Source organism: Rhodnius prolixus, unplaced genomic scaffold, assembly GCF_049639745.1.
Source record: "Rhodnius prolixus isolate KJV_2025 unplaced genomic scaffold, Rpr scaffold_9, whole genome shotgun sequence".
Taxonomy (NCBI): domain Eukaryota; kingdom Metazoa; phylum Arthropoda; class Insecta; order Hemiptera; family Reduviidae; genus Rhodnius; species Rhodnius prolixus.
The window spans coordinates 8617469-8636865 of NW_027411604.1; the positions used below are offsets into that span (position 1 = coordinate 8617469).

General features: G+C 28.3%; 1 protein-coding gene across 12 annotated transcripts in view; it reads left to right on the forward strand.

Moving 5' to 3' along the window:
- The window catches only part of LOC141454157 (acetylcholinesterase-like), a 78199-nt gene that overhangs the window by 58515 nt on the left and 287 nt on the right, over positions 1-19397 (forward strand). For 10 of the 12 annotated variants that reach the window (XM_074128082.1, XM_074128083.1, XM_074128078.1 and 7 more), the window contains 5 exons: positions 5205-5347; positions 5420-5572; positions 6838-7001; positions 7638-7795; positions 8079-18605. In XM_074128082.1, coding sequence (XP_073984183.1) covers positions 5205-5347; positions 5420-5572; positions 6838-7001; positions 7638-7795; positions 8079-8257 — 797 coding nt within the window. In that variant the 3' untranslated portion in view covers positions 8258-18605. Of the gene's footprint in view, positions 1-5204; positions 5348-5419; positions 5573-6837; positions 7002-7637; positions 7796-8078; positions 18606-18997; positions 19281-19397 lie in introns of those variants that run through there. The other 2 variants (XR_012458486.1, XM_074128089.1) reach the window with 2 other exon arrangements.

Below are 19397 nucleotides of genomic sequence, written 5' to 3' on the forward strand. Positions count from 1 at the left end.
TGTGATATTAGGAATTGAATATATTTTTAGATTGCAGACTCGATTTTCCAGAACATTTGTTCCACTTTAACGTTTTCTTGATTCAAATAATAGCGGATATTGAAGTTTTATTGATTACCGTTGAGAGCTTTTTGTTTCACTAATTTTTCTTCTCTATGATTTGACTTCCCTAGGTGTAAGGTCTACAATTTCTTAATTATTTACTATTTTTTGTAAACGAAATTGCAGCAAGACAATTCTAAAGTAAGATAATGTAAGGAGAACGTAAAAAGGGTGTTTTTTTTTTAAAAAAAAATTGTTGGGGAAATTCAATATACAACTTTTTATTTTATAGTAACTCAAAAATATCTACATCATCCAATAACATCGAATAATATCTGATGACGGCCCAAATCAGAATAATGTAAATAAAAGTCTTATTTTAATATTATGAACACCTCATATATTTTGATGATTGTTCAAGAGTTTTGTAAAGGGGATTGTTGTTAAGGAGTGAATAGGAAGGTACCAGAAAGGAGACACAAGTGTAGAAATGTAATGAAGTATAAAGAAGAAGAAATTTAAGTTGGAACTGTGTACGCATGAGATTTGTGTGTTTTGTAGGAAATAAGGAAAGACACAGTATGCGTTAGCTGTCTGAAAGAGTAGTATGTTGAGTGAAATGTTTGTGTAGCTTTGTAGAGACTTAGCGTTCCCAGTATGTAGTACTGAGGCCTCGGGTAGTTTCAGCTTGGAGACAAATCTAATTTGTGTGGACGACAAGCAGGGCAACCTTCTATCCGCCCCTTTCAAAGCCATCACAGCATCCTTTGCTTCGTCACCACACCTAATTACACATTCATCCCTCAACTTCCAAACGAAACTACAATTTCCTTCCTTGATTCTTGTCCATTCTCACAGTCATCACCACTCCCCTTTTCCCAGTCGCCTTTCATTTCTCCATCACTCATAACCTTTTAAAATTCAAAGAAATCCTCATTACTTATTCTAGTCTTGTATTTATTTTGCATTAAATTATTATCCACATAGTATAAATTTGAATTTAAAAAAAAGTTTTAAAATATTTGTAAACACTTTTTCATTTTAGTTTTTGACAAAATGCTCATACTATAATTTTGTATTCATTTTTCTTTTTATAAAGAAATTATTGCGAACAACATTTTTCTTTTTATAAAGAAATTATTTTTAATAACAACAATATATAAAATCTAATATATTTAAATATTTTAAATATCAAAAGATTAAGTTAGCCCCAAAATCTAAGTTCAGTTTTAACTATAGTGCACTTCGTTTTATCAAGTCTACAGCCACGGAAGAGTTTTGAAAACTACAGTTGTATAAATGAAAGTGGGTTGGTGATTCAAGTTGACCCATGTTTTTTAAAATAATTCTCTGACCTGAAAGGAGGAATCATTTGTTTTTGAGATTGTCTCTCTTTCTTTTCTTTTATTTTTTTTGCAAAAAAAGTTGTGTTTATTTATTTATTTAAAGTTTTAAAAAAGGCATATTGGTTTTTATTAATTAGCTGAAATTAAGTTAGTATTCCTTAAATTGAAATTCTAGTTAATACTAAGCAGAGAGGAGGTGAACAGCATCCATATTAATACTATTCTCCATTAAAGGTCATCCATTATTTACATAAAGGGTGTGGGGCTGTTACAGAAGACCATTTTAAATATAAATCGCTATCTCTTTCACCTTCTTTAAATAAAAGGTACAAATTCTGAAGATTGTTAGTAATTAACCTTTGTGAACTGTGTGTCAAGCGAAATAATATTCTTTGTCTAAATTGTATTTACAGGAAGTAATACGATTGAGACAAATTTTTGATTTCTTTGAGGTGTCTTTTTACAAAAAGTTTTAGAGCATTCTCTCTCTCTCTCTCTCTCTCTCTCTCTCTCTCCCCTCCATATATTTATTAAAAAATATGTTTGGTTTTCTGTAAGCTGAAAATGTATAACTATTAATAATTATTCTATTAGAACTAGATTGATGAAATCGATATAGGGGAGACAAGGTCGACAGTGACAAGTTCAACTTGTGTTTATTTCTGTTTTAAATGTAGGTCACTTACTTATCTCTGTATTTTTTTTTAAAGTAATTTACATTTTGTAATATTTGATACAAATATTTTTAACCAAAAAAATGTAAGAATACTTAATTGAATGGATTTTAATTATTTATAGTTTTGCTATTTTGAAATCAAACTCAAATTATAACAGAAAGGTAATCGCAATTAAGATGAGCATTAACATTATGTTGGATAATTCAATAAAAATAAATGCAATATCTTAAATGAGTGATATCATTATGTTGTATTAAAAGTAAAAACTAAATTTTTTTAACCCTCAGAAAGGTAAAAGAATTATTACAAATGAATAAAATCAATACTAATAATCATAATTCTGGCTTTTAAACTTTTCCGGGGTTTTAGATAGCAAAATTGATAAATAGGTCTATCTCTCTTTTTAGGCCGAATCGCAGTGGAAATGAATATTTAATACGTCGCCCGTATTGGCAGTTTTAGTAATTATGTTCGTGTTTGGTGAATTGATTAATAAACATTCCAATCCTAAATAGCATTACGATTAATTCAATATATGTTAATTTTTATGGATCTCCTTACAAACCTAAATTCGTGGAGGATTAACAATAATAACAATAATCTAAACAGATTAGTGAAGATGCTAAACAGTTTTGATGAGATTTGATTTTAATATTAGACGTTGTAATTGGTATTTTTAAACACTCAACTCTTCAGCCATATGTTATCAATAGAACCTATGGTATTTTGATACTTTTTAGGGATCCTTAGCTGACCGCTCTCCATAAACCTGATCGCCCAAAGAAATGTTCCAAATGAAAGTGTGAGAATGTTTTGGTAGTTCCGATTAAATGGAGAAACTCTTAAGAAGTAAAGATTACTTGGGTTGATGGATTCGGAGAAATTTCGAATAGATGTTCAGTCAGACCTCGTCATTACTCTCTGGATTCGGGAAGAGCTAGCTACTGTTGTTAATGATCTTCTAAACTAGGTGCTTGGTCATGTGGGGATTTCGGGTAACGAGATGTACCTTAGAACCACTTATTGGTCCCGAACCATCGGTTGGTATGTGTGGTTGGCGCATGTACGATGGGGTTCTCCGGGGAGGTCGGCCTTTTAACTTTATGGATGAGCTTTATAGGCAGTTGTTTACAATGGGGCTCTTGCCTGATATCTTCTTTGTAGGTTGCGAGACAGAGGAGGGACACCCGTTCTTCTTTTGACTGATTATTTAGGAAGTTAGGTTTCTTTGATATCTTTTAGTTATCTAGGAGTAGTTAGTTTTAGTAGTTTGAAGTTTGATCGGATTATGGTGGAGCAACTTAGGCTAATTTTCTTTTAGGTTATCTCGATTTGTTCAAATAGCCAATAACTTCTTTGTCTAATCTATTAAGTAATTAAGTCGTTATGTTCGGAAACAGAATAATACAATGACGAATTGTATTTCCTACTGAGTCTTTAATTTGGTGTCAATATAATTAAATTTCTCAAGAATTTACCTTGTAATAACATTTAGCTTTATTAATAAAGTTAGAACAGCTGTTGGCCACGTGTTTATTTGTGTGCCGGTCGGTCTTTTTGTGTGATCGATAAAGAGAAGAGGATATCTACATGACCTTTGTTTAAACGTTAGTAAGTGGGTCACCTGATGGACTTATCCGACCAATACGTCACTCTTATTACAACATAGCCTACACTTTCCTAATTTATTGACGTCCCTTTACTACTTTTCTTAGCTCTATAAAATATATACAAAATGCTATTAAGCCTTGACTTTTTTGTCTAGTTCCTTTTAATATTCTCTTTTGTTTGTATAATTTAATCTTAATTATCTTGTTTCAATTTCTTCTTTGATGAAGGTTTTGAAAAATCTTTTTCTTTCTTTTTTTTGTCATTTTAATTTATTTATATTGTGCTGTAAATAGCACTTTTATACAATAATTATTACTTTTCAGACTATATCTTTCTTAGCAGAGACAATTGGGGGTCATTTCAGGACGTTTTGTAAACAAGGGTGCGGTTTAAAGTATTCGGAGGGGCTCACGTTAAAATTGAGAGTACAAGTATGTGAACTAATTTAATTAGTAATGAGTAATAAATAAGGTTTTGATTGGCACAATAAAATCAGCGTTAGTCGTTTGGACTAGGGTGCCCTCGTGAAGCTAATGGAATAGAGCAATAACGTAAATCGGTTTATTTAGTTGATTCCTGACAGAAACAAACCGGCCTTTTTGGAGTTGGAGGTTAGCTTTCTTAGTTTAGCAAAGGAAGATTTGTGACTCTTGGGGGAGTAGTCATTGGTCTTTCAGGCTTAGGTCATTGGAGTAATTGAATACTGATGTCTGTAGGAGGAGTGATAGAGGGGCTGTAAAGAGGGAAGTATTTTCAAATTGTCAAGCTAAGCTTGGAGAAGCCAGTTTTATCTCTAAATTAATGGGGGATTTAGCAGAATACCAACAGGTTAACTTTTACAGGATAGCCTGGATAGATAGAAGGCTTTGTGATTGGCTTCATTGGCACAATTTTTATTCATGGACTAGCTGTTGTTGTATCAAAGCAATGTAAACAGAATTTTTGTCGACATCTGGCGAACAATTTTGGAATGAAGTTTCAACCACCAATTTATTAAAATATACAGTTCGTCCAAAGTAAACAGTGTAACAAAGATCGTCATCTTCCAGGCAAAAGATTGATAAAATAGTTTAAGCAGGGTACGTGAAGGTTCTTCTCTCACTGAATTGGAATGTAGCAGTGATTATAACTATATTATTAAATATGTTATACAGCCTTGAAGATGACCTTGTCCCCTTGGTCGAAAATTCGGCAAAATAAAATCATGACTAAATTGACTTTATTATTTTATTCTTAACGAATTTGGTTAAGTTGTAAATTTTTCTCTAAACGGATTCCAGTGTTTTTGTGTAGGTTCTTTTTTTTCTTCTTCTTCTTTTGTTTTTTAAATCAGAAATCACAGAAGTAAAATATTTAAAAAGTTTATGTATAATTTTTAAGGAGTCTATGTATTTATTATTTAGAGTGTCTACATTTTTTGAGAGATTTCTAATTGTAACCATAAGAGAAAGTTTTGTAAACATTTCATACAGATTTCTTCTATTTTTGTTTTAAATTTTGAATGAAAAAAAATCTTTGTTTTTTCCAGGGACGTATTTTATACTATACGATTTTATAGACTATTTCGATAAGGATGAACAGAGTTATCTAACAAGGGATAAATTTTTAGATATAATAAATACAATATTTAAAAATATGACCAAACTAGAAAGGGATGCCATAATATATAAGGTACGTTTTATTTATATATCTTATTTTATTTTTATTTTTTTATGATCCCTATATTTTTGTATTTTTTTACAGTACACTGATTGGGATAACATACATAATGGTTACATAAATCAAAAAATGATTGGAGATGTTGTAGGAGATTATTTCTTTATCTGCCCTACCAATCTATTTGCACAACAATTTGCTCAACATGGTCTCAAAGTGTATTACTACTATTTTACACAGGTTATTTATATTTTATTATAATAGAACAGAAACAAATTTATTTGCTAAATATATATAAAGTTAAACAATTTTCGTTGACTTCTGGCGAACAATTTTGGAATGTACAATACAATTTAAATGTACAGTTAGTCCAATTATAAAAAGGAAAAAAATCCCTAAGCACGAAACCATTTTTTAACCTAATTTAAGAGTATTTAGTTGCTGTATGTTGTGTTTTGGCTTTTTATTTAAAAAAAATTATATTAATCTTTGTGTTCTCGTTCTCCTAATTGAGTTATTCAAAACATAAAATTCGAGTTGCTTTACCGTATCTTGAACTGTGTTATTCAATAAAATACTTTACTTTCAATTAACTAAGTTGAACTACTACGATAGTGGATTAATATAATCCCATAATGAAGCTCGGTCTTACATTGTAAAATAATTGAAGGAATTTTGTGCCTGCCTGCTAGATATGTAGCAACAAACGCTAAATTTGTAAATTTTATGTCTTTTGGCTTTTAACACTTGACCACAGTTTGTTTAATTACTAGCACTGTTTAATTAAGAAATTATTACCACTTGGTTTTTGTAAAACACGTACTTATAGCGCATTTGATTTCTAAATTTATTTCGGGCCGGTTGTTTAAAATTCAAACGCTAATGAACTAGTCTTTATGGTCAACTATATTGAATAAGAGTAATTTCAGTTACATTATATTGAAAGTTACGTTTAATCCAGCGCTCTTTATCTTCCTTATATTATTGTTTGTAAAAGAATTGAATCTTTTCTCTTTTATAAAATGTATACCAACTTTTTTTTTATCCTTGTGCAACATTTGAATCTTGTCACTTTTATTAAAGACGAGTTTTAAATAATTGCTATTAATTTTACTATCAAACTTATCACTAATTGTCTTTATCAGTTCATTTTTATTGTCGTGCTCATATTACGTTTTCCTCACTATTTGATCTCTCTTGGTATTCCTCAATTATACTATTTTTCAACATTCTTCTTCTTCTTAGGAAAAATTTAGTTCCTTTATAAACGATAAACGATTTGTGTAAATATTTCTCTAAACTTCGATCTATCCAGCAATTTGAGCGAGCAACTTCGTAGAGATCCAGAAACCTTTTCTCAATAGGAAGACCGTTTCTGAAAGAGTTTCCCTGATTTTTTTCTCAAATGTAAACAAATGCTCACGCTTTTTAAAATGTATTTACTATTTTATGTACACATGCGTATATTATATATTTATTATGTCTATGAATATCTGTTAAAACAGAGAACTAGTACCAGTCTCTGGGGAGAGTGGATGGGTGTAATGCATGGCGACGAAGTGGCCTACGTGTTTGGTCAGCCTCTTAACATGTCCTATCAGTATAACGCCAGAGAAAGGGACCTCAGTCTGAGAATTATGAAAGCGTTTTCCAGATTTGCATTAACTGGGTTAGTTTTACTATTTTCTATTCTTTATATTGACGCGTCATCATCTGGGACACAAGCATCCGCCCGCTGCTTTTACATTGCTCTGCTGGCGACCTCTGGTTAGTGTTCTCTCTTTTTCAAATAACCATTTTCAGCTCCGGAGATAGAGTTGAAAAGATTTTCTTACTAAGAGAGAAAATTCAAGAATGGTCTGTTGGACTCGAATTAGGCTTAATATTTTTTGAAATTTACACTATTATTGTTAGGTTCGTTCCAGGTTTAAGTTTATGACTGCCTTCGTTAATTACAAAACAGTTTGAGTTCGACTGAATTTTGTTGGAACTGCCAGCGAGAAGCTAGAAAGAGGTTTGAATTTTGTTGAAACCTTTGATTCTCAGTGCGAATGCTCCGTACAGTTGACTGTACTAGACATTTTGAATAGTATACAGTCTAAAACCTTTCAGAGTTTCTGATAGAACAAACTTGTTATAAACTATTAATGTTGTTTAAGAATTTCATCCTTTTTCTACATTTTACTTCACATATTTTATAAGGATTTGATTTACTTAAAACTTTAATTTAAACTTTGCTACTTCTATTTCATAAATTTTTTGTTTGAAATTGGCAGGCAAGTTTATTCCATTTAAATCTTTTTAGTAAACCTGTACCAGATGATGAGAACTGGCCAACTTATACTAGGGAACAACCGTTGTATTATATCTTCGACGCTGAGAAACATGGTACCGGTTGGGGGCCAAAGGCGACAGCATGCGCTTTCTGGAATGATTTCTTCCCAAGACTTAAAGAACATCCTGGTATGATTTATTTTCTTTTAAATGGAATCTATGATAGTGGTGTTTCTATGATAGTAATAAAATAAACAGCGTTTGCACTGTAACATCATTTAGTAAATGTTTAGGTTGTCTGATTAATATACTTAAAAATTACTTCAGGTGGAAAAATTCAAGAACGTTATCGAAGAAAGAATTAGACTAAAATAAAGAAATTATTTTTTTTTTGAATGAGAGTTTCTTTTAATGAAGTGTTGGCAATGATAACTTTATTGCACAAATATTGAGATTAAAATTAAATTTTCAGATGGGAATTACGGTTGTAACGGTGATGTATCCGAGGTAATTGGATCGTTGAGCAACATGAGCATGCCACAACAAGCGTCCAACAGTAGTAGCGCAACAACAGTTGTCAAGGGTAATCTACAAATATGTATTATTTTAGAATTATTCGTAATAATGGTATCATTTATAACGGATATGTAGATTGAAATAGGTTTTTAAAAGAAAAAACAAGTGAGAATTTATGATAAAGGAAGAAAATTTGAGCAATTGATGTAATTGTGGCAAAAAAAAGTACGTATTTTTGCAGTTGCACAGTTCACTTGGCCACAAAGAGGTAGTTGAACATACTGCACCAGCTGTTTTAACAAGACATTAAGTTAGGTCTCAGATTGGTTTGTCTGTGCTATTAGGAAAAAAAAACTTAAATTTTGTTTTTCTAAAATGGGACTTATCCTTAATAAACAAAAAAATACTATAAAGTCCAGGTGATATTTTGCTAATTTCGGGGGGATTTCTATATCTTATCAAAAACATATAAAAGATTTCTAAAGTGAAATAATAAATCTTTATTACAAAATTTGAAGAAATTTTGTTATACATATATAATTAAATAAATATTTTTATGTGATAAAAAATATATAAAACATTTACATATCAAAAAAACGCTAAAAGTATTTCTATAGTAATCATCTTTTTCTATTTTCTAAAAGCTGAGAGAAAGAGAAAACAAAACAAAAGTACAGACTTTCTTTAATAAAAAATTGTAGACATATTTTCTCAGCAATTTATGTCTAATACCTCATTTGTACCTACAATGAATGCATAATATATGGGCAAAAAGTATAAAGAATGGTTTAATACTATGAATCTTAAAAATAAAATAAATTAATATTAAGAAATAGACTTTTAAAAAAGAAGAAAAAATGGTTTATATTTGTAATTCTGAAAAAACTTTATTTTTTTTTTTTTTAAATGTGAAAAGATAAAATGTTCATATTTTTATGGTAAAAAAAATGAAGGCATATCATTTAATCTACAAAAGGAAACAGGTAAAATATAAAACAAAACACATATCTTATAATACATATCATAAATCATAAATTTTCTAGAATTTAAGTAAAATTAATCTGTACCATGTTTGTATGTAGCCTTCAAATAGTCCATTTTCAGGGTAAAAACATAACTAATAATAAAAATAATGCAAAAAAAAAAACAATAAGAATAACCATGGTAATAATATTATAAATGAACTTACCTGAAAAAACTTTGATAATAAGGTTTTCTATTGATCATTACAAAAAACATTTATTTTATTACATTCACTAATCAAACGGAAAATTCTATATTTTTTTTTATGCATACGTGTATTTATAAATTTTTTTACAATATTTTTACCAATGTTATTCATTAAAAATTCAAAAATTTAATCCAAATTAAAAGAAAAATGCAAATGTATTTTTTAAAAAAAATGTATAATAGGTGTCATTTAAAAATATAGAGAGCATATTAGTAATATTATATATTAAACCTAAAATTGCTTTTTGTGGAACCCATTAAAAATAAAATTAACTGAATTAATAAAACTTATTTTAGCAGATTTTGGAATTAGTTTCTGTTATAGGCGGATCTCTCTATTTTTTTTATTAAAATTTAAAAATTTGTTTTTGAAAAAAGCAGGCTCTTAATAATGCAGCCGCGTATTCTTCATTAAACCAATTACATATACCTCATGCCTTATATTTCTTTCATTAGTTTTAGATGAAATAGAATATATACATCTAATAATCAGAATTATAAGACGCGGGTATTTGACTGTATGCATACAACAGTTATTGTACATAACTTATCAGCATTGTGTATGTTCTCCATCCACTTATGGAATCGGCTAACTTTAATGGAAACTATACATCTGGCAGAAATTTGAAGGAAGTATCCCTTAACTCATGTGTACATTAACAACATTTCAGTTTACGTCTACTGTATCCTTCTCTTACAATGTCATGTGAATCAATACAATTTATAATATATCATCGTTATATTATTGTTTTATTTGGCAGTTTTGCTCTTTAAAAATATTTTTGACGAAGTCATAATCGAATATTTATTTGAGAAACCTTTTTTAATTTGTATACAAAATTAGACTTGATTAAAAATGAAAAAAGAAAAGTACTCGTCTTCAGGCCTTTGATCAAAATTCAGGATTTCGCTACTGCATTAATAAATAGAATTTCCGAATTTAATATATCTACTTTTTCTTTAAATATTTATTGTTATGTTCAAAATTCCAAAATCTGCCTGAATAGAATTTGCTCACTGTGTTTATAGCTATCTATAAAAACAAAGAAAAAGAAAATGTCCACTTTTAAACACGGTAAAAGAAACGCCTAATTAATTGTAGGGAACACATAGGACAATCTGGTACCATATAACAATAACTTATTAGCTCAATTCTCCACTTTTTTATGCTTATTACTAGTTAAAAAGAACAAAAAAAAAATAGATTAACCAATTCTAAAATTTAAAAACAAAAAAGAAATAATTTTTTTTTAACTGTTTTGAAATCAAAAGTTTAAAATAATTCTTTATATATTTTTAACAGCTTAGATTTAAATAAAGAAGAAGACCTTTTGCATAGTTACTTCTTACATTATTATTTTGTTCATATCTAATTGGTATTTTGGCTCTACATCTAAAATGATTTGTAATAATCGTGGTCATTTATTTGTGCTGTTCAAAGGGAATTCGAATGCTTAATCAATTCAGTTAAATATGTAATTTCTTTATAAGTTATTTCACTTCTTGGTTATACGAGTATTTTGCTCCTATACTGATCATTGACTTTGGTGTTAAAATTGTAATTCATCATTTCTATTTTGATGAATAGAGTGTCAAAGCATTGAGATTAAGATGTATATCTAAATTTATCAATCACCAAACCGTAGTTTTATTTTAGTTTTCCTATATAATCATCTTAGCATGTAGAGCCGCGAAATGATAGCGTCTGGCAAAAAATAAAAATGATTTTTTTTTTTTAAATAATTTAACCGTTTCTGTAAGCTAGTTTCACCGAATGCAAACTATCCCACCCTTATCACCAAATATCACGACCTAAATAAGGCCTAGTTTCAAAATAAAAAGCAAAGATTATCTTCAGTGGACTCATTGCAACTGTATTTAAACAGTTGCAATGTTTTTGTAATTAAAATAAACATAATATATATCAATTAATTAAAAAAGAAAATATACCTAAAAAATATATATTTAAAAAACATATCAATAAATAGCGTCCAAAAGAGAAAGAGAGAAAAAGTAATCTAGGTGTAATTTTGAATATATATACAAACACTTATATAAAATAAAATATATAATACATTGGTGAGAAATAAATGTGCTTAAAGCTAGTTTAATAATAATAATAATATCAGTGTCTGGTTGTAAATGTTCAAAAAAAACTTCAATAGTGTGTGACATTACTTCGATATATAGAGGTCCACCATATTTAGGTAATAATCTTCCAAGTCCTGTTCCTTAAATTTATTTACTTTTTCTTAGTTTCCATCAGTGTCTGATATAATTTAAAATCAAAACACTCACACACAAACAAAACAAAAAGAAAAGAAAATCGTTACAAAAAGATTTAAAAATAAAGAACCAAAAACGATTCGCACAATAACTAGGTTTTCAATGCGCACAGTCAATTAGTATTTTTAATAAATAAAAAAAAATATATATATATATATTAAAAAATTAAAAAACATAACACACTTTATATTGAAAAAAAAGAGTAACTTCAGTAAATAATTTATATAGTGCCTGTAGTAGAATGTATCTCTTTTAATTGCAAATCATAAAGCCTGTCTCTTATTTATGTACCTTGTAATGAATTATTATTGATAATTAACAAAACTTATTTGTACAAATTATGTGCATGTGTGTAGAACAGTCAAAGACTTGTTGAGATAAATGGCTATATAGTTTTTTGTTTGTTTATAAAACAATAAAGCTGTGCTGTAATTATTCTTCTTGCTAGTATGTATATTATCTATTTTGCAGTTGAATCAATTCTGCATTCAAAATGAAAATCTCTCAGCTGGAAATATCGATTTAGAGATTTTCATAAAGATGCACTTTTTTTTAAAGCATTTGTCCAGAAAAATTCGGTAAAGAGGCCCTAGAGGTTGAGGAGGATGGGTAGATATCTCTTTAAATTACCACTTTAGTGTAATGTACGGTCCAATCACTTGTGTAACATTAAGTAGGGTTGCTAAAATTTCGATTTCGAAGAATATCAGTCAATTTTCAGTACCACTTCACAAAATGGATTTTTATCTTTTATCTTTTTGAGATTTTCTCTAAATAGACTGTATTATTTTCATTAATTTAACTTATACAATCATATAAGGCGCCGATCGGTTAGTCATGATCCGCAAAGCTAAAATTTATTGTAATGGATTCCATTTCCGGTCTTAATCTAGAATTTTGTTTAATTGGTTAAAATAAATTTATAATAAAACTGTTCGCCCCGTCTGCACATCTGGTAGCCAGTTGGAAGTAAAGCCTACTTGAAATAATGCAACACATATACCTTGAACTATAACTTTGTATGGATCATTTTGTTCCGTTTTAGGGTTTATAAAATGTTAATAAGGATCAAAGATGTTCTTCGGATTTTTAAGGAAGTGTAGAAAGTTCAGAATCGTTTTAAGAGAAAGTTTTTTAAATTAGTGACATGAGATTCCCCCTTAAGGATTTACTATGAGTGTTCTTCAACTGAAAAAGTTGTTGATACCTATTACCTAATCATTTTTACTGTTGCGTCTCATACACCTCTTAATTTTTTAGAATTTGTTCGTGCAACCGAATGATTTTTTGCATGTAAATTATTAAATATTAATAAAATCCTGTTCTGATTTTTTTTTTTTTTTTATCTTTCTGGAATCTGAAAATTTATTTTTTTTCATTTCGTAGCAGGAATGAATTTAACCATAAGATTTATAGTGCAGTAGTAATAATATACAATTGAGCATTTGAAGAGAATACACAGCCATAAAATACTTAAAAAAATATGAGTTATAAATGATAAAATCATGCCATACGCTTGTAGGTAAATGTTGTATTTATTTTATATACTTAGTTGGGGTAAAAAAGTTGTAATATATATTTTATATATATAATATATTATATATATATATATATATTCTATGTACAATAGGAAAAAAACCTTTAGATAGAATCAATTAACGAACAAAAAATTAAAAAAATAAATGAAAAACATTTTTTAAAAACACTGAAATCTTAATAAATGTGATCTTTGTTTTTTAATTAAATTTATTTAAACATTAGCTTTATACAAAAATTCACTTTCACTTCTCTTAGAGAAAAGAGATGAAAAACCCAAAGATAAAGGATATTTCCGTATTTTCTTTTATTTTTCTTCTATAGTCAATGTAAAAAATATTTAGTGAAATGATTACGCAAATAAATGTTTTTTAAGTTATTTAGAGTAATTACAGTTTAATACCTTTCTATTTAAATAGTAATAAGAGAGGTATTTTTACTTATAACATGTGTAAAAATAAATGTATGTGTATGTGTGTGAATACACATATATAAATATACAAAAATAAATTAAAGAGATATTAGTTGAATGCTTAAATAGAAGTTTGTGATATATGTAAACTAAACACAAATTATAGGAAGAAAAAAGTGAATCAGAAGATATATCTGCGTGCAGTTATAAGTTTGTAATGTATAATATATATATATATATATATAAACATATAATTCTAACAAATATAAGTTACTTGTATATGTGAGCAACAATGTTTCAAAAAGCAAGCAACAATTGTGTACATATAAAAACTTTAAACTGGTAGTCTTAAAAATTTATTTAATTCTTATTTTTGCATATTTATCAATTCAATTTTATTTTATTTTGGTTTTCTATTCGCAATGTTCTAAAAAAAAAAAAAAAATGTATTTAAAATATTCCGTGGAGGAAATTCTTCATTGGGCAACTAATAATTAACATTTTTAGACTTTTAGTTAACCATTTTAGTTAATTAACCTTCACAGGAATGTGTACCTAAGCGAGCATAAAGGAAATTATTTATCTTAATTTTAATTTTGTTAGTTTCAGTAAACTACTAAGTTGTAGTATTTAGAACAAAGTTACCTGTTAAGACTCATAAAATATTCATATTATATACAAATATAAATATATAATTGGCACTGATAATTGCTCGAATAGACTGTAGTTGAGAGAGTTATGAGATGGTATTTCAAAGGCAGTTTGAATAACCAACCATGCAACCTAATTTAAATAATGTACGTGTTATTTTATTTAAAAGAAAGGAAATTAAATTTTAAATTTAATGTGAAATCTAGTGTTAATAAATTTCCATATGTACCGGAGAATTTCCTACTTCTAGTTAACATCTTTAAATATTTTAAAGGCAATTCCATTTCTACACAATTCTCTGCTTGAGGAGAATTACCATAAAGAAAGAAATATCCTATTTTAAATAGGGCTGCTTAGTTAGTTCGAATAATTTCAGGCACAGAGAACTCTCAATGACGTGTTCATTCTTCATTAAAAGTCTTACCTCACAATGTCGCTATTTTTGCCAATTAATATTGTTAATGAAATCTCAAACCCAGGTAGGCAGTAGAGGTTTTAGTAGGTATCGAAAATTCTCTGTTCTCTGGAGTCACTTCCGTACACCATTATTTGTTATCCTTTCCTGTCTATGCTAGCGATACCCTATAACTATAATCACTATAAAGTGATTCCTCTTTTTTTTTTGCATCTTTCGTTCTATTTCGGATTTGACTTGCTTCCATCGATTTAGCAGTGCTAATTAACCTATTTCACCTCCGACCCTGAAGTATTTAAAGAGAAGATTATGGGATTTGGATGGTTGGAAATGTTGAGGAGAAGAAATACAGCAGAGTTGTGTAATGAGGATGCTGGTATTTATAAATTATTGACCTTTTTTTTTGTGTGTGTGACTGCTTCTTCTTTTTAGTCGGGACAAATCCTTCTGGAAGGAAACACAATAAGAAGAAATGGGCTATTACAAAAATAGAACAAATCGGAAAAAATTCAGAATGTTTTTTGACAGATCTTTCACTCGTCATGGCCTAGATTCTTGGTATTCTAGGTTCCTAGGATCCGAGGTTCTAGGTATTCTACTAGCTTTAATAGTAGTTTTAATAGACGTATACATATTCTGCATTAAACATTTAGTGAAAGACATCAATCCAAGCTTTAACACATTTTTGCGATTTATATAATATATCTTATTTTTCTGACTTCTCTATGGGAAGGTTGAGAATTTACAGAGAAACGTTTGATTTATTACTTTAGAGATTCATCAAAACTATATTTTCTCTGTACCCACTGGTAAAATTCAGCTTTGTTCTGTTAGCTGGTCGATTGAAGTGTGAACTCCAAATTTAGAGTTTGTGATAGGCCAGTTTAAGATGTTGACATATTTCGGGAGCATTTTTTTTTTTTTCATTATGGAAAGAAGTAAATTTGATTCTTCCCCTTGGGAAGGTCTCGAGTATTTTGTTTTCATGTCCTACCCATCAAATTGATTTTCAACCAATTTATTACAGTTAAAAAATATATCTATTGATAAATATAATAATAAAAAATGACAATAACTTTGTTTTAAACTAAAAGTACAATAAATTTAAAAAAATATAAAAAAAAATATGCTTATTTTTTAATGCATTGGAAAAAAAAAAATTTGGTAAATAAAATATGAAAGATTAAAAAACGTTTGTTGTATATAATATTAAATATAATAGACAAGAAGTAATAAATATTTTAATATTACATTTTGAAAATATTAGCACAACAAAATTAAAAAAGAACAAAAGGAAGATTTTTGGAGTTTTAATAAATAAAAGTTAAATTCATGAAAATTTAATGATATTTATAAAAAATAAAAAAAACAAATTTTATGGTTAGTTTGTGTGGTTGGTTTTTAATGTATTATCAGTTTTGGTGATAAATTTTTTAAGTTTTCTGTAGTGATATTTGAAAGTATTTAGATATAATTTTAGTGGAGCTTCAGCTTGGCCTATGTAAAACACACTTTCTTATATAATTTTAATAATTATTCTTATAAATACAAAAAAAAATATATATATATACATATATGAATAAAATACATAAGATAAGAATATATTTAGCGATGTCGCCTTACGGTGTGCTCAAATGCTGTGTCCCTATTCTTTAAATTGAACTTTGATATTAGGAGATTTTTGAATGTTTTTAATGTTTCTCTAATTTCTATAATCGTGTAAAAAAAAATCACTCCAATATTATTTTTTTAATTTTCATACTTCCTCCCCTCCACTTGTCTGGAAAAGTGGATACTGAAAAATCTTTTATTTTCTTAAATAAATAAATAATAAGTGTATAATATATACCTCCTTTCTAATTTTCTGTTCACGTATTATGTGTAAAAAAAGTAAACTTTAGTTAAAAAAAAAAAAGAAGAAAACTACGTATACAAAACTAGTTAAATAGATTAAGTGTACAGCTTTTGTATTTGTCAATAGAATAAAATAAACCCTTAAATAAATGAATATAAGATTGAGAAAAAGAGAGCCCTTTAAAGTAAATTTCAGTTTTCTAAAGTAATGATGTAATAAGCGTAAACATTTTAATAAAATGAAAAAAGGAAAGAGGCATATATATATATATGTTTTTATGTATTAATTTTATGACGATATCTTTTTATTTTTTTTAAATGAAGGAGATCCTATGCCTATTTAAAATTGAATAGTACTCTACGTGCTGTAGGAAAAAACAACAATGGCCCCTTCCATAATGTGTCAACGCTTTAAAATTTTAACATTTTATTCTCAACCTAAGTTGTTAATGGCAATGTGGGGAAAAAAATGACAGCAATAAAATTGAAATTTTAAAATTACGTCACCATGTTCAATTAAAAGTATACTCTCCATAAGGACGGGCACGCCTAATAATATATCGGCATTGGCCTATTGTAATTTCTAGATAAAAAAAGAAGCGTTACACAATGTGTTCTTGTAGAAGGAAGTGGATTGCCTAGCTTCTTCATTCAGTTATCTTTAAGCTCACAGTTGACTCTTCTGGCCCATGCCCAATCCAAACTAAGCCAGCAAAATTAGTGACTGTTTGCAACTACTTGGGTTTAGACACCCACTCATCATTCACTTTATAGATGTCTGCACTCTGCGATAGAAAATTCGCACTGAAGGATGGCACAATAGATCTTTTGATCGTAGAGACATTTTTTTTATTATTATTATTTCTAGGTTACACCTCTATGTAACCGATTGTGACGTTTTGGGCAAGTTTAATTCACATCTGTTCGATAGTATACAGACGATATCTTAAAACTGCTTTGATATCTGTGATGAATAGTTATTTGTGTCCCGTCCACAAAAATAGTTTCGCAGGATGAAAGTCGAACTAAATTATGAAGACCTGACACATTCTTTTCTTAAAAAAAAAAAAAACTGCCTTAGACAACTTACATTTTGGCTTAAATCCTGTATTATAGATGCCTAATTCAGTATACAGATTAGAGGATCTTCGATGTTATCTTCAACTAAAGGTTAGTAGATACCCCTAATTTTACCGATCTCCTCATTCGAAATATGTCCCACTCCTTTAGGTAGTGTAATATTTAACAATTATGACGTAACACAAAATTAAGTTGTTTTTTTTTTTATAAATACGGAGTAACTATTTTTGTTGTATAATTATCATTTACTACCTATGTGAAATTTAAATAAATTACAACATGTTTCAAACATGTATCTTCCTTCAGTAGAGGCTGCAATTTGGTGAGGCACGTTTTGTTTTGAATTCGAGAGAGTTGCCAAAGTAATAGATCCATAATATATAAACAAAATATTAATTAAAAAAAAACAAACAAACAAATTTTACATACATATCAAATGAGGGCCTGGATAAATTAAATATAAATAAAGAATGTAATAAAGTGATTTATAGGTAAATATGCAAAATAAAAATTTAATATTACTCCCATATTTTTAGTGGTATTGAATGTAAGAAAAACATGTTAAAATAAAAAGAAATGTTTTATTAAAATAGGTAAAATTATTGATAGATCATGTATATTTAAATTAAAAATAATGTACTTCAATAAAGGTAATAATTATAAAAATAACAGAACTAAGACATACATACAGCGACTACCTTTGTGCGATGACCATGTTAAAATGATATTAGTTACAAAAAAGGAAAACGTTTTATAAAGAATTTTTTAAAATACGAATAAAAATTATTTTATTTAACTTTTGACCTAAAAATGAGAAACAAAATTATAAAAGAATTTGACAAAATTTCAACAAAAAAAAGCTAAAAAAAATAGACATCAATTTTTTAAAAACTTGTTTCTACACTTGCAAAGTGAATGTGTCTACTAATGTATCAAGTGAGATATGCTTATCATTTTATATACGTGACAAATTCTATATTGTAAAAAAGAAAACAAATAAATAAAAAAATTGAAAAATATTTCAATTTTCTTTTATCCTGGGGAGGATTTCTTTCAGACATCTGTAATAAATAATTTTGAACATTGTGCTAGGGTGTGTAAAATCATCTTTTATTTAGACGTTAAACAAACAAAATAAAAACTACATTCTTTAATTAGTTTATATCAGTAGACATGAAATCATGTATTTTTTATCAAAATTCAAATCCTATCGGTAATTCGACGTAATTATTACAAGCTCTCCTACTGCAAGGATACTTCAAAAAATAAATATCCGTTGGTATGAGCTGATAACCTTAAATTTCGTGCAAAGCTTCCTTTTTTCGATTCCACTCTTCTGAAGACCTTGTAAAGGTCTGCTCCTGCGAAACCATAAAATGAATTTAATGTAAAAATAAATGTATGATTTCAGCATTTTAAATTGATATCTGCGAACAGCCGTCTTGGTTCTCAGCAGCTGCCGAAGTATTCCGCACCAAACTTGCAAGTGTACGCTATTTTTGTGATTTTAATTTTATTAAACAAACATTTTTTTTCTTTTGATGAAATGTTGGCTTGGGCTTATTTAGAGATTCAAGACGATAAAAACAATAGATTTATAATGCTAACTGGTATACCTTTCCCTAGGAGATAAAGATTTGACTACAGGTTATTGTCTACAATGTGGTATAAAATAAAGGCTATCTTAAATTGTTTTTTGCCGATCATGTGATACCATGCGAACCCTTGCTCAACCGGAAAATATTTTTCTTTAGATAAAAGAGATATTTCAAGTGTCCTCATTTATTGATTGAACTTACCTCTCATTCAAC